The 17,387-nt window shown below is 33.1% G+C and overlaps 1 protein-coding gene across 2 annotated transcripts; it reads right to left on the bottom strand.

Annotated features, from left to right (window-relative positions):
- Positions 1-745: 745 nt before the first annotated feature.
- LOC131850559 (uncharacterized) lies at positions 746-17,185 on the bottom strand. Of its 2 annotated transcripts, none has more exons than XM_059200843.1 (11): positions 17,010-17,185; positions 16,166-16,351; positions 12,318-12,370; positions 9,323-9,347; positions 8,774-8,802; positions 5,943-5,984; positions 4,861-4,884; positions 3,646-3,696; positions 3,397-3,441; positions 1,033-1,083; positions 746-828 (listed from the first exon to the last, which is right to left on the bottom strand). In XM_059200843.1, the coding sequence occupies exons 2-11, from the start codon at positions 16,199-16,201 to the stop codon at positions 780-782; spliced, it is 405 nt and encodes a 134-aa protein (XP_059056826.1). In that variant the 5' UTR covers positions 16,202-16,351; positions 17,010-17,185; the 3' UTR covers positions 746-779. The 2 variants fall into 2 exon arrangements, with proteins under 2 accessions (XP_059056826.1, XP_059056827.1); XM_059200844.1 differs by lacking the exon at positions 17,010-17,185 and adding an exon at positions 16,948-16,967.
- Between the last annotated feature and the right edge of the window lie 202 nt (positions 17,186-17,387).

Raw genomic sequence — 17,387 nt, 5'->3', positions numbered from 1 at the left:
ATCATTTATTCAGTCATTTTTATAAGCTTTTTTACAAAGAAAATATTTTATGACACATTTGAATTTTTTTTCTGGCAAATTGACTACAGACTCTGGGAGTTTGCTGTAAAATCTTACGCAATTTCCATAAAACGATTACTAACTTTCGTCAAACGGCACTTAGGTAAAACTAGTTTGTTGACATTACGTAGGCTTTTATTAGTGTAGTCACCTACTTTTTTAAAACTGTTAATGTTTTTCCTGTCATACATAATATTTTCGTAGATGTATTGAGAAGCAACGGTGAGGATATTTGATTCTTTAAAACATTCACGCAAAGACTCCTTGGAACCCATACCGTAAATGGAGCGGATGGCCCTCTTTTGCAAAATAAATACTGTATTTATATCAGCCGCTTTGCCCCATAATAAAATACCGTATGACATAATGCTATTAAAATAGCTAAAATAAACGAGTTTAACCGTTGCCAGGTCTGTTAATTGTCTAATTCTTTTTACCGCATAAGCGGCAGAACTAAGTATATTCGCTAATTTAGAAATATGAGCTCCCCATTGCAGTTTGGCGTCTAATGTGACACCAAGAAATACAGTATCATCAACAAAGTTAATAAGTTTATTGCTCAGTACGATTTTTTAATCAACCTTGCAGCAACCATATAAACTTCCTAAAAGGACGGCAACGCACTTGCAGTTACCCTGGTATTTTGAGTTCTCATGGTCGGCGGTAATTTCTTACAATCAGGTGAGCTGCAAGCTTGAATAATGAGGTATAAAAAATACTCACGATGATGTTGTAGGTGACGTCAATGTTCTTTCCGTTGGCGTTGATCTGAAAGACATAGTTTCTTTATTGGACTATATAGATACAGTAACAATATTAATATTAGGCAATTTGAGCAAACGTGGACTTTTTTTTTTATTGGGTTGTTTGGGCTATTGTCAGATGTTTGTAGCACCTGTAGCACTGCGACCTACATAGATCTATTGTGCTCGAAACGTGGACTTAGTACTTTGCTATAAAAAACATACTCACGACAACGTTGTAGATGGCGAAGATGTGATAGTTGTTTCCGCTGGCGTTGATCTGAAAAATATATTTTTTTTATTGGACCAGTAGTTGCAGTAACAATATAAATTATAGGCAATTTGTACAAATTTAACAATAATTATTTGAAATTCGAGAAATTAAACAAAAAATAATAAGCACGTTTGTCAATAGATATACTGAAGTATAATATAAATATAAACATAATTATTGTAGATAGTGTGGATATAATTAGCATATACATATATAAATTTCCAATTTATAAATATATGTACGTTTTGTATAGTATAAAATAATTTATATGCTATCTTTAAAGCGAAACCCAGAGCACAACATATCTCGATATATATGTTTTTGCGCGTGAATGGATTGGAGGACTATGCGAATTCGGATCGAAATAACGACAGCCTGAGCAGAGATTCGAACCCCTATCGGTGCACTCAGGCAAAATTCGTATCCGTGAGGCGGGAGTTGGGCGCTCCATAAGTGCTAGGATTTGGATAAGTGCGTATTTGGAGTACCATCTGCACTCTCCTTCTATCGTTCGGTGAGGCTGTAAAGGCCAACAGCATTACAGTAGTCTGAAAAAGGAATCGAACTGGCGACCACTTGCCGCCGCTAGTGGAACGCTGTATGATTTTTAGTGGCTAAAAATCCCACAAATGACTTGACCACTCTTCGACGGGTCTATATTCTTTGGAAGTTTTTCCACACATAAAAACATACACATATCGTTTTTAGAATTTGGAATACCATCAGGTACCGCAGGTTTGGATTACCATCTGTAGTCGCCCCCTATCGCCCGGTAAAACTGTAAAGCCCAGCAGCGTAACATCATTAAAGTAGCCCGAAGATAAAATATATTTAATACTCAAAGCGAAATCGAGTGCACCACATGTCTCGACATCTCGATATATGAGCTTGCGTGTTAACGGATTGGTATGGAACACCGGTTTTGTTTGAATGCAAGCTGGAGGCGAAATAGGCTACCAGACCATTCAAAATTCAAAATTTTCGGTTTTAAATTTTAGATCGGTTCACGCCGCCATTGTTTTATCAGTATCAAGGGTGAATGCGTGCTGCTTCCATTTGCTTATATTTATTATCTCATAATTCTACTGTAAATTTCTTCTTCTCTTCTGTTCTAGCTTCATACTATCATAATCTGTATAAACTAGTTGTCTGCATTGTATAATTGTATCTGTGCTTCTTTTTTTTTTATTAATATGTTTTACGGCTCTGGAGACAAGTCCTTTTTAGCCCAACTTTTAGAAAAGGTGTACAGTGTAAAAAAACAAGTTTTTAATTTGGATAAAACTCTAATTCATACAAGCCGTTACATTGTTATAAATACATGAATAAATAGAAATACAAAAAGCGTTTCATTCATAAGCGTATAAAATATCTTACAATACAAGGTTCCTGGCGGATGCAGTAGGTGAGACTGAGGTACCCATGTAGACAACTTTTAACAAAGTCTACAAAGACCTCAGTTGAAATGTAGATAATATATAACTGATTATAATAATAGATACAGAAATTTTATAGATACATATTATTATTATTTTATCAATTAATCAAGCTGTATTAAAATCATAACTTAATACATAAGAAATAAAAATATCCACGACTACGTAGTTGATGATTTTGATGTTATCTTCTCTCATGGAAACCTACAAAAATAAGTTTCTAAATTATAATATTTAAGTATTATATTTTTTATAAGTTAATTTAAATATAATATAGTAACAGCAATAGTAATATATATTTATTAATAATCATATATTAAGGAATTAATACTCACACACTAGTTGGTATCGATGTGGTACTGCTTTTCGGCGTCGTTGTTCTGAAATGTAAGATTTTTATATTGAAAATAATTTCGTATTATTGTAATAATACATGCAGGAATCGATATTAAGATACCAGCTGTTTATTGATGTATTATTTTAATATAATCATTAGCTTATACAGAGAGTATCAACAAATTTAATGTTTTAAAATTTATAAATTATTATTACTTCTTAAAAGGCCGGCAAAGCACTTGAAATTGCATGGTTTGGGTTCTAATGGGCGGCGGTAATTTCTTACCATCAGGTGAACCGTAAGCTTAAATACTCATCATCATCATCATCTGCTTCTTCCTTATCCCATTTATTTGGGGTCGGCGTAATATGTTTTTCGCTTCCATTAATCTCTGTTCGCAGTCATCGCGTTATTTACTTCCTTTCTTACCATATCATCTTTCACACAGTCCATCCATCTCTTTTTCGGCCTTCCTCTGCCCTTATAACCATCCACATTCATATGTAACACTTTTCTTAAATACTATGCTATAAAAAACATACTCACGATGATGTTGTAGGCGACGTCAATGTTGTTTCCGTTGGCGTTGATCTGAAAGATATAGTTTCTTTATTGGACTATATAGATACAGTAACAATATTAATAAGAGGCAATTTGAGCAAACGTGGACTTTTTTTGTTATTGGGTTATTTGGGCTATTGTCAGATGTTTGTAGCACCTGTAGCACTGCGACCTACATAGATCTATTGTGCTCGAAACGTGGACTTAGTACTTTGTTATAAAAAACATACTCACGACAACGTTGTAGATGGCGAAGATGTGATAGTTGTTTCCGCTGGCGTTGATCTGAAAGATATATTTTCTTTATTGGACCAGTAGTTATAGTAACAATATAAATTAGATGCAATTTGAGGAAAGGTGGACTTAGCACTAAAAGAGATCTCTTCCTGTTAACACAACACAGCGCGGCACAGCCGGTAGTGAGTAGATAACACTAACGCAACTAACAGTTGGATATTGAAACGTATAAATTAGACTATAAATAAATAAAGGACATATATCAATACATATACTGAAAAATAATATAATACAAAAATAATTATTACAAATATCTATATATACACAAAAAGTTTAGGAATACTAAAAACTTTTCATTCACAAGCTTCTAAAAGTCCTACATGAATAAATTATTTTTTTATTTTATTTCATTTGAAGAAATACAAATAATTTAGTATAATTTCAGTTTTTCGGTTGTTGGGTGATAATACTATGGAAGTGAAATTACTTTGTAGTAATGATGTACGCATAAAATACTAAGATGGAATATGCAACATTGATTTGTATGTTTTTCTTATAAGCCATTTCTTTCTGTTTATTTACAGGTTTTATAAAAATTATACTCACTAGCTTGTTAATGACTCAATTAGGTCCTCTGATGTAATTCTGTAAAATATATGTGTTCTTTTAATCAACAAACTATAATATTTTAAGAACCTGTTTTTCTACCAAAAGGTCTAAGTTCGTTGTAATTGACCTTTTATTTTTTTAAATCTTAATATATAGATTGAGATAATTACACTCGTGGTTTTCTTTCCGTTAATATTAGTCAATAATATAAAATTTTGTATAAAAATATAAATAATTATATAGTTTTAAACTCATTGTGAATAAATTGTGTGTATATTTATTCACAATGAGTTTAAAGCTGTAAATTAAATAGATATATGTACTATACGAAAATATATAAGGATAAATTATATGTGGAATGTATAATAAATAATTGCTTATTTATATTGGATTAAAATGTTTTTAGAAATCTATACATATAAATAAAATTGGAGTGTCACATACATATGAATATAAATACGATACATACACCAAATTATTATTTCTTTAATTTTTCAAAATATATTTTTTTTTATTAAAAGTTTCATCAAAATCCGTTCTGTAGTTTTTGCGTGAAAGAGTAACAAACATTATATTTATAGAATGTAAATGTATGGTACTGACCTTGGCGTCGATGTTTTTGTGTATCTGAAAAATAAAATTAAAAAATAAATAACATTTAAAAAAATCATTCTCCTCTCCAAAAGTTCAGAATATGTCCAATATAAAATAACAGAATGAGAGGCATCATGAGGTAGACAAAGGGGTGTGCGATCATACGTATAATAATAATCAGGACAATTCACACAGCGCCATCTAGACGCAAATTAAGCTAGCTAAAGCTTGTGTTATGGTATTTGTACTAGAGACAGATAACTGATACAAATTAATAAGATTATTTTTTTCGTAAATACATACATATTACCTATACATAGAAAACACCCAGACCGATACAGACAATCATACTCATGAAGAAATGTTTATGCCCTGCGAGGAATCGAACCCGCGACCATCGGCAGTCAGGCGGTGTGCTAAACCGCTAGACCAAATAGCCGTCGTATACGCAAGGAACCAACAACTTTATAATATCCAAATTATATATGTATATCTTTAACATATAACAAGAAGCCCTGTATCCAACATGTATCAGTAAATGAGATGAGAGAAAGCGACTTATGCCTTCAATGTTCGGTTTTATAACTATATTAGCTACTCGCCCCAGCTTCGTCCGGGTGTACATGTATTACACATATAAACCTTCCTCTTGAATCACTCTATCTATTAAAAAAAACACTTCAAAATCCGTTGCGTAGTTTTAAAGATGTGAGCATATAGAGGCGGACAGACAGCGACAGCGACTTTGTTTTATACATGTAATGAAGTTACACTTTTTAAGTAAATTTACTTACGACTTTATAAATATAAATTCTACTGATATGTAGCATATTAGTTATCAATTTGCCTTAATATGACTAACTTTCTGTACACCTGCGAAAAAGGTGAAGCGTAGCAATCAAGTGGAAATCAGAATCCATGGGAACGTTAGTCGCATTTGAACAACCTGACAATTAACCGACTGTATATCAACAGCCTAAGTAAGCTTCGAAATGCTCACACATATTCAATTTTTATTAGGATTTTAAAGGGGCAAGTCATATTATTATTCTATATTCTATAATCTATAAAGTTCAGTTTGCAATACATACCCCAGATTTTCGCAGACTCTACAAGAATTTATTTTCATTGCTCTGAAAAAGAAAAAAACAAATTACTTTAAGTGATAAACGTTTTAAATTCAAATATATTTTTCCATAGTTACATTACTAATAAGTAAAACTTGAATATATTTATACCTGTTTGATATGCTCAATTTTTCAATATTGAATGGCTGGATAAAGATGGCGACTCGCCTAATTGTTCCACCACCTGGTACGTGTCCCGGGACTAAATAAAAGACGCACTCACAACATTCTGATGTTATTAACACATTCACGGACAGTAGAAACAAGTGAAGTTCGAAAATTAACTTATTAATGATTTTGTAATTTTTAGAATGTAATAAGTATAGTTTCACCTTTCCTGATTAAATAAACTTAATTTTGACACAATTCAAGAGAAAACACGATCGCACTACTCCCCTCGCAACCACGTGCATACTGAAGCTGCAAATCGTGTAACAGGTGGAAAACAAAATTCAACCTAAACAATTGTTTCCAAAACATGACACTAAGCTTCTACTTATACGCCGGTAAGTGCGCATTTGTGCCGCTATAGCCGCTGTGTCCAAAACTGACCGTTTCGTTTTAGACGGCTATTACCGTCATGCCTCATAGTGAATTTCGCTTTGACGGCTATAGACGCAAGTGTCCGTTTCTACAGTTAAGTACTCAGTTTCGATCACTTTGTGATATGTATTAATTATTTAGCCAAATTTAGACAAACTCGCATCCGCATTCTCGATGTTCATGTTCAAGCGACAGTGGCGATTGCACATGCGGCCGCAAGCAGAATCTCTCGTGCAAACGTTACTCCGGGTGCAGGTGGGGGGGGAATTTCTAAAATCAAGTCATTACAAAAACCCAACATGTCCCACACTGAATTTCGCCAAGATTTCCCAGTTACACTGTTCCAGTCTTGGTACCCTAGAGGACCTTAAATTAATTTATTAAAATCCCTAGTATGTACATTATATAAGTATATAATATTTGTTTAAAAGAGCAACATATAAGTTTATTCTTCATTCTTCTTGTGATGAATCTGCATTCCGAATGAGCGGTAGAATAAAAATAAATGCGACTATTCATAAATGCTTATATTAAGTTTATTTGAATGAAGATTATTTCTATTTCTATAAATAAATAAGTTGTCTACATAAAATAGAGTTAAAATATCTAATGTATAAATATACCTCGAGATTAGTGGACTGTATAATATGTGTAATGTGAATAAATTTTATGAAGAAATATAAACATTTTGTTAAATTATTATTTAGTATATTAATCTGAATCCTGATCCAACGGAAGTGGAACGGTGGAACTTTAGAAACCGGACGAGTAAACTCGGGGTTATTAGCTATACGTATAGTGATCACTCGTACTATGTATCAGGAACTTTATGCAAATTTTGAAACGCGACCCAAGGACAATTTCGATGATAGTGCATCGCAATTTGTAAGTACAAGATCACCGATATTCAGATTTCGACAGTTGGTAAACCACTTTTGTAACCACGATTATGTAAAGCAAGTGACCTTGTATCCAGAGTTTCCAAAAATGCTGTGTATTTTCACTATTCGCGCCATTGCCAGAGAGAAAAATGGTCGACTATTGGAGTAAGGTCTGGCGAGTATAGACGTGATCCTCTGGTTTCTAACTGCAGAATTGTAATTGTAGAGCTACAAAGGTTTTACATACAGTGAGAGGTCTTGCGTTATCGTTCAGCAATAATGGTGAACATCGATTCGAGTCAGTGCTGTTTCACTGCCAGTTTCACCATTATTATTCGAAGTTCAACAGTAAACTTCTGTTGCTATTGCTTGACTATACCTGAGGAAGCTACAGTCAATAACACCATGATGAGACCACCAAACAGTTACCATTACTTTTTTCGGTAAGCTTTGCTTTAAGGTACAGTTGCGGCGTTTGACCTAAGGTCAGCCATTGCATTTTTCGCTTACGGTTATTTTAATGGATTCACTTTTCGTCACATGTCACAATTCGATGCAATATTCCTTCATTTCTGTACCGAGTCAAGAAGGCAACACAAGTTTCAACACGCATTTCTTTCTGTATATCAATCATGGGTAAACCATTATCAATTTTTTTAAATTATTGATTTGATGCAAAAGATGTCAAATATTATTATTTATTTCCGGCAACTAGACCCATATTATAAATACCTTATAAACTAAGATACATATGAAATAATATTTAAAGACTAATATATTGATATTGTCTGTGTGGTCGGCACTGACAACGGCAATCTGCCACGGTAGCGCCGATACACTATACCCTTCGGCTAGTAGTCCTCCTTCATGTAGGTATAGTAAGTATAGTAGTAAGTAAAGTAAACGTTAAAGCATGCCATTAATTCCTAGTAGTTTGACTCCACCAACTTCATCAATTCAGCGTTATTCACCTGTGTGGTCACGTGATTCGTTGCAGTAGAAGTTAACACTGCGAAAGCGTTTAAAGCAAAAAAGCACGATGCTTTCATTAACAGTCTCCTCTCTAACGTGACGTTGATTTTGCGAGAAGTTTCTGCCGTGTTAGTTCACGTCGGAATTCGTTTAAAAAATGACTCGGATTGTCGAAGTATCTTTCACGTATAAGCTGAATAAAAAAAACAACTGAAAGACGAAAATTTTGTTTTGCACATTTTTGAAAAGAAGAATCTCATATGTATGCAGTGAAAAAAGTTTCACTCGAAAATATTACACAATGAAGGTTATATATCACTTCAAAATATCTTTTACTGTAGAACAGCTAATTTCATACTTTATTAACCCATATTATCTAGTCTCAAGAGATATACTTACAGGTTCGGGGTAATTGTTACACAACGTTCCTGGAAAAAAAAGTGGTTACTAATGAAACACATTTTTAATATTTCAAGATATGTATAAATTCAATCAACACAATTAGCTCGTACATCGTATGTATCATCAGGCTGGTATAGACACAAATAATAGTAAGCCTGAGGGCGGAAGGGATTGTTAGAATACGAAGGTGACAGCCTCTGATCTAGTGGTTTAGAATATCGCTTCACTATCCTATGGTCTCGGGTTCGATTCCTCGCATGGTACAAAATTTGTATTCATGAGTATGCTTGTTTGTCAGGGTGTTTTCTATTAATAATATGTATTTATTTATAAAAAAAATGCATCCATATCAGTTGTTGATTTAAGATTGTTGTATAATATGCTAGCTACTCGTTATATATGGGGGAAAGAGAAGCTGTTTATCTTAATAACGTAAGATAGTGGCGTTATTTGTCAAGGAAAATGATACAACAGTAGTAAAATTTACAAGAAGATTACATACCGCATTCATATGCAAGTAAAAATAATGGCAATAATTTTACTTACCGTTGAAAGCTCCGATGTTATGGAACTGAAAAAAGTAATAAATAATTAAAACAATATACATATTCATATAGATCTATTACAGGCAATATAGAGAACTGACAAGAAACCGTGTACTCAATATTTACAAATGAGATTGTACATTATTATAAATAAAAAAATATATTAAAGTTTAGGATTAAGAGAGATTAGAAGTTCAGGATGAATTTAGTGAGGAGCATCATATGCTATTAAGTTTTGTGTTGTACATGGAATGGAAAACAAGCTGACCTGACCTTATATTCAGCTCCTTCTCATCGTCCTCCACTGGTGTTGCGAACTATTTTTATACCTTTTTCCATCCATGTTTATGTTTATATAATACACAATTATTTTATGACTGTACCGGTGCCGTTTTCTTTGTTCGTGGTCTTGGTCTCCATCCTTCACAACTGGTACCCCGCAAGTAACCCCGTAAACCGGTAGCACAGGTGGGCGCATCATTCCATTATTATGAATTAAAAAATAAAACTACTTGAGGGAAAATGGATTGTTAGTAATGTGAACCCCATTCACGTTCATAAGCGGCTAAAATGTCCTACATGAATAAATGATTTTTGAATTTGAATTTGAATTTAGCAATGTATTATGTCAGGATGGAGGTTATCCTGACAAGCGGTTCCCCTTGAAAGTATCGTGGTAAATTCCTAGTGAATTAATGATGAATTGACAAACTGACCTGACCGTATGCTAATCCTATCATCCTCCACTCAAGGGTTTTATTTTATGGATGACTAGCTTTTGCCCGCGGCTTTGTTCGCGTTAGGAGGATTTATCAAAATCCTTTCTATGGGGATGCCTACGTCATAGTAAGTTTATGCATGCAAAATCTCAGCCCGATCGGTTTAAAATTGATAGAGTTTCATACAAACTTTCATCCCCTATTTTATCCCCTTGGGGATAGAATTAATCAAAATCCTTTATTATCGGATGCATACGTCATAACATCTACCTGCATGCCAAATTTCAGCCCGATCCGTCCAGCGATTTGGGCTGTGCGTTGATAGATCACTATGTCAGTCACATTTGAGTTATATATATTTAGATAATAATAATGGAATAAGGACTGTGCCAACAGTCTAGGCTGCCGGAGCACCAGAGGATGATAACATGAGCATGTAGTCAGGTCAGTTAGCTAATTTTGGCAAATGGCAATTTACCACAATGGTTTCTAGGTGGAGATCAACCTGATATGGGACATTGTTAGCAATAGGGTTATTAATCCACATTACTAACAATCCAATTCTGTCTCATCCTCACTGGTGCCTTGCCAACGTAAGTCATCTACCAGGCTGGAGGCTGCAGCGTACACCATTCCATTATCATCATCGTATACATACGTTATTCCCCAGACAAATGAAGTTAGTCATTAATACAAATATAGAATATTATTATTATAAGTAATATATTAATATTACTATTTACTATTCAAACATGCAATAGTGCTTACGTAATTTACACTGAGTATTTTGAAATATTTCTATATTAATAAATAAATTTGTGGTTACAAAATATACCTATTAAAGTCAACTATTTTCGAACGCATTATTCTCTTAAAACAAATAAGTTTAATAAGTTTATCCTAATTAACACGCAGTACAATACAAGAGTACTTTCTAGAGACTACGCAACTTCATCTGGGTTATATTTTCTGGGTTTAGCAACATTTTTCATTGTAGCCGCTCCTAATGGTCGTAGCGGAAGGCAAAGGAGATTGTTAGTAATATGGACTGATGATCTTATTGCTAGCAATGTACCATGTCAGGTTGACCTCCACGCGGTTCCCCCTGGAAACTATCGTGATAAATTCTTGGTGAATTTGTCACGATGGACTAACTGACCTGACCTCATGCTCATCTTATCATCCTCCACTGGTGCCCCGCCAGCGTAAACATTTAGCGCAGGCGGGTGCACCATTCCATTATCATCCATAAAAAAATGGTCGTAGCGTGACGTTACAGCCTACGATATTCATAAATAACGTGTCTTTTATTAGTAAAATATGTTTTTTAATTGGTTTAGTACATTACACCCCACAACCTCACAAACTTTATATTATTAATGAGAACCTAACAATCAATAGCATAAAATTGATATAAGAATAATGAAAAACACCTAAAGAAGAAAGCCTCCAATATAGACATATACACTAAATTATAGTCATATTGATGACCCTGGATTTTTAATTCTAAAAACGATATGTGTATGTTTTTATGTGTGGAAAAACTTCCAAAGAATATCGACCCGTCGAAGAGTGGTCAAGTCAGTTGTGGGATTTTTAGCCACTAAAAATCATACAGCGTTCCACCAGCGGCGGCCAGTGGTCGTCAGTTTGATTACATTTTTAGACTACTGTAATGCTGATGGCCTTTACAGCCTCACCGAACGATAGAGGGCGAGTGCAGATGGTACTCAAAATACGCACTTATCCAAATCCTAGCACTTATGGAGCGGTTGAAGGCCAAGTCCTGCCTGACGGATACTTTAGTCTGATGGCACCGATAGGGGTTCGAACCTCATCCCAGGCCCTCGTAATTTCGATCCTCGTTTGTATTGGACGGGGGATCAATCAAAGGAGACTTGATTCCTCGCACGATGCAAATATTTCTAAGTACCATTGTTTTTCTATTTTCTATGCATATTATTAATGCGTTTACAAAAACGTATATATTTATGTCAGTTGTGCAGCACCCATAACACAAACTTAGCTTAACTTAAGAAGAATAAATTTATTTAAAATTAATTTAATTTACGCAAGTTTCTTGCTCGTTCTTCCTGTGATGAGACAGCTTTCCGAATGAGCGGTAGATTACAAAAAAATATGATGACTATTCAAAAGTGCTTTAGTGTAAGTTTTTTTTAATATATGATTTTCTATTCTATTCTTAGCTTGGGACTAGGTGTCGCTGTGGAAATTGTCTTGGATTATTATTATGTTATAATTATTGGTAGTACTCACAGCTTATCAGTTTCCAAAGGGTCTTCAATGCAGTAGACATACCCCGGCGTAATCTGAAAAATATAACAGAAATAAATTATACTAGCTTATCCCGGGACATCGTTTTTATAGCATATAGAGCAAACGAGCATCCGCAACACCAGGTGAATTGCAAGTGCAATGCTGGCCTTTTAAGAAAGAGCTCTTTTCTTGAAAGTTTCAATATCGTATCGGTTCGGAAATATCACTGCTGGAAGGTGATATTTCCGAACCGATACGATAAATTATATACTATACTGCAATATGGTTGTTTCGCAAAAAGTTTATGGAAAAATGCACTGTGGAAGACCACTATTTATCCAGATGATCAGAAAGGTAGTTTAATTTCTGGCTGGTTGTTTAATTCAGTAAGAAAGGCACATAAATAAACTAATGAACTATGTGTCGAGGTCTTCTCTAGGGACTATAGAATGGGATTTTTCAAGAAGGGTATATTAACATTTCTTAAAAGTCAGCAACGCGTTCCAGATGCCCCTGGTATTTCAGGCCATAATATATAACATAATATTTTAGGTACTAGTATACACACAGTACCATCTAGTCCCAAGTTAAGCAGAGTTCGTGTTATAGGTACTAGACAACTGATATCAATACATAGATACTTTTCTTTGTAAATACATACACAATGTATATATAAAACACCCAGACCAATACCGTGGTTTTCACCCGTGTGAAAATAGCCTATGTGTTATTGTGATGTATAAGCTATATTACTGTAAAGTTTTATCAAAATCCGTTCAGTAGTTTTTGCATGAAAGAATGACAAACGTCCATCCATACTCACAAAATTGCGCATTTTCGGATAGTTTTTAATACGTTTATTTGTATAACAAAGTGACTATTAATAAATTAACTACTGAACCGTTAGTTCAACAAGAATTATTCAATTGTTATGGAATTCAGTCAAACAAATATTTTGTTTTACTAAGGAAAACCACGACATTATTCATAATATATTGTTAAGGTAGTTTACGTGTACATATATATTCAAACTAACTATTACAGATTAAAACTATTACAGACAACTTTGACTCTTATAGTTAGTTTTTTAAATAAATTACAGCATACATAAAGGGTGAAAATTTAGGGTTGTATGTGTTTTTCAATCCTAAATAATAATAAAATGGAAATAAAATAAAGGGTGGATATCCCTTACCACTTAGGTGTATGAAAAATAGATAGTAGCCGATTCTCACACCTACTGAATATGCATATGCATATAAAATTTCATAAAATTAGTCAAGCCGTTTCAAAGGAGTATGGTAACTAACATTGTGACACGAGAATTTTATATATAAGATATATTTGACAGCCTCGATGGCCTAGGGGTTTAGCACATCGTCTTACATGCGATGGTCGCGGGTTACTATATATAATATGTATGTATTAAAACATAATATATCTATGTATAATATTTGTATTAGTTGTCTAGTACCCCATAACACAAGCTTTACCTAGCTTGGGTCTAGATGGCGCTGTGTGAATTGTCCTGAGATTATTATTATTATAAAAACGGCTTCGTAATAAGCTCTTTTAATTTTCTTTACATTTTCACAAATTTTTATTTTCTTCTTCTTAGTGTATTATTAATTACCTAATTATTTCTTCAAAATACACTTTTAATTAAATTAAAAGTGTTAATTGAAAACTTAAAAATGTAAAGTAAGAATAAAATTATTTAAAAAGCAACACACAAGTTTCTTGCTCGTTCTTCTTGTGATGAGACACTTTCCAAATGAGCCGTAGATTAAAAAAAATGTGATGACTATTCAAAAGTGCGCAAAGTAAGTTTATTTGAATAAATGATTTTCTATTCTATTCTTATGGCTTTATACTTTATTTTGTTTTAGTTTTTATGAGCGCCTTTACATGTGGTTTAGGTAGGTAGTAACTGAAAATCAGTGGTTTTTCTCCCACAGTATGCAATACATTGAGTCACTATCTTTTTGCATGATCGCGGTACATATATAAAGATAAGGAAAGCAAGTGAAAGTGAAATATATGAAATTTTATATATATATATATATATATTGTATTTACTATTTTTATATTCTCGACTTTTTTTTTATTGTTTGCTGTGTTTTTATAATTTGAACCAACAACCATATCACAGCTTGCTAATTAAAATAGATGTACCTCATGCAGACCACTTTGTACAAAGTCTACCACAATAAAAATTATGTTTATTTTCTTTATAAGCTATATATATCAGCCATATAAATGTAAAGTATCATCAAAACCACTACTTTTTACGTGAAAGAGTAACAAACATCCATACTTACAAACTTTCGCGTTTATAATATTATGAATCCGTGGGATGTCGGGGCGGAAAGCTAGTTATATATAAATATATACATGTAATTTGTTATTCGACAGTTCGTATACCTATTTGAGTTATTAATAATGTGATTTATTCTTCGACTCAAAACGGGACACAATTAACAGACAGCCAATGAAAAAAACTCTTTTTTAAAATTACCTGTTCAGAAAAAGTTGTCAATTAAGAAATATATCCGATAAATATATATATAAATATATATTTATCTGATAAAAATAATTTATATTTATATATTTATCGAGGAACAAATTTGACTTTTTAAGAAGTATTTAAGTAAGAATGACCTATTTTTTTTAGTTATTAATTACCAACAAAACAATCTACCCAAAATTTCGAACGGTTACCGAAAACGGGACAATCTTGCGTCACAGAGTCTGTTTCGGGGACATCGGGACTCGTATTTATAAACACTGTCCCGCTCAAAACGGGACGCCTTCAGATAATTAACATTATAAAACAATACAACCGGAAACACATTTATCATTGTGTGCTTTTTTATAAGCAACATTGTGTGCTTTTTTTAAGATAATTACTATGTCTGTTTACGTTATAGAATCTGTCTTCTGCTACATCCCACTGCGGTTCACGACTGGACATAGGCCTCTCCTAGGCCCACCACTGGACACGATCGTCAGCCCTTCTCATCCCGTCCAGCCATCACCGCTACCCTACGTATGTCGTCGCTCAACTTAGCTGCATCTTCATATAAATTTTAATAAGATCCGTTCAGATGTCCTGACGTGTACCATTCATCTCTATTCACAGTTATCTCGTTATTTAATCCCTTTCTTACTATATCATCTCTTACGCAGTTCATCTATCTCTTTTTCGGTCTTCCTCTGTCTTTATAACCATAAAGTAGCAGGACGACCTACTGAGAGCCGTAATGATATGCATAATAAGACTACGTCCCTAATTTGTAAATAATTACTTTCTCGTCGTTAATGTGATGTGTATTGAATGTGACTTAGAAATTAGGGATAATGAAAAACTATGGACAATCCATATAAAACTTGAAACTAATTGAGGATAACAACAGATTCAATGTTAAAAAACAATACTATTACCAATTGGGAACGAGTGAAACTTAAAACAAAAAACAATTTGAAACTAAAATGAATGATTTTAGAGGAACCATCAAATTATTTTCAAAATTGATGTCAAAATCACATTCAAAACATATAAAGTCAGTTCTTTGTTATATCAAACACGATGAGGTTACATGTACATAATTATGCTTAAAAATGCACCTCACTGAAAAACAATATATGCGGCCAAAGAGAAAGTATATCCTTTCATATAAAAAAAATTATTTTCCATTACGGATAACAATTGACGATCTTCTGAGATTTATAAAAAATACAACTAAAACAATAAACATCTGCTTTCTTTCGAGTGGATTAATAAAATAGTGAAAGTCCCTTTCAAATTATATGGTTATTGGTAATTTAAAACAACAATTGCGACTTACCATTGCTAGTGATATTACAAAAGCTGAGAGCAACATGTTGGATGATGTTGTAGCCGGCACCGCGTCGTTAATTAAAATGTCCAGTTAAAACTAACTACAGGTTTTGTATTAATAATTATATTAATAACCGAATAAATATAGCTCCGGATCACTATATTCCACTTTTCCTCTTAACGCTACTAGGAACTATATGCGATAATTAAAGGTCATTAATTAGGAATATTAAAATATTTATATAGTCATATATACGCGACTGTAATCACGGGTGGACTAGGCAGAGCCATTGTCAACTTTAATATGCACATTTCTCTTGATGTATTTTAAATACATCATTATATATATGTGATCTAGCATCGTTTAGCTGAGTAGTTTCTTATTACAGGTGTTTACATCGCCAGAGAGTCAGTCGGAAATACATACTAATACACTGTTAGCATTGGTCAGATTCGAACTCACGACCATTCTAAGTCGTGTAGGTAACCACTAAGCACGGTATTGTTCAAATAAATATTACTGTAAAAACCAATTTTCCTTTCAAACTAGTAAAAATAAATATAGGTATAAAAATATATTTATAAATATAATAATCCCATACAAATATTATGAATGCAAACGTGTGTCTGTCTGTCTGTTAACTAATAAAAATATATTGTAGTATATTTTAGTAATAATGCAGACAAAGTAGCAGGTAATAGCTAGTTCTGTACTTCACAAGGATCTTCGTGACATACAAGATACGAGCACTACATAAAATGTTAATATATTAAATATAACCACATTACCAAACAATTAATACAGTTATGCTAAAATTAGTTAATTAAATATGAAATATTATTAACAAAACCTCGCTGAATACTTCCAACAGGATATTTAAACTATAATATTAAACTTGTTTTATAAACTATGTTCTGATAAATTGAAATATGTCGGTTAACTTTTACGTCACTGATAACGATTATTTAAATGGATTTTAAAATAATGTGAACTTGAATTATGGATCGCACCGGGCACCAACGTGTCCCAAACTGCAACACTAACTGATAAGGGAACCCAATGATTCATTACACCATTCCAATCCTGATTAACAACTCAGTAATATAAATTATTTTGAAACATTGAATAAATTAAAATCACTATTTAATTAATAGTATTTAGAATGATTTGAGCATGAAAAAAAAAATGTCGTTTTTTTTTTTTATACTTTGGAAAAAATAGCCTCGGA

Source organism: Achroia grisella, unplaced genomic scaffold (genome assembly GCF_030625045.1).
Source record: "Achroia grisella isolate CSIRO2021 unplaced genomic scaffold, CSIRO_AGI_Agris_v1 utg770, whole genome shotgun sequence".
NCBI classification, from domain to species: domain Eukaryota; kingdom Metazoa; phylum Arthropoda; class Insecta; order Lepidoptera; family Pyralidae; genus Achroia; species Achroia grisella.
This window is presented reverse-complemented; position numbering and strand designations above follow the sequence as displayed.

Bases quoted from the DNA above. Each gene is read 5' to 3' on its own strand.
- LOC131850559 (XM_059200843.1), bottom strand. From the start codon at position 16,201: ATGTTGCTCTCAGCTTTTGTAATATCACTAGCAATG. The intron at 5,985-8,773 runs GTAAGTATATCT...TTTCTTTTTCAG, and splicing joins GTAACAATTACCCCGAACCT to AGCAATGAAAATAAATTCTT. The intron at 1,084-3,396 runs GTGAGTATGTTT...TATATTTTTCAG, and splicing joins ACGTCGCCTACAACATCATC to ATCAACGCCAGCGGAAACAA.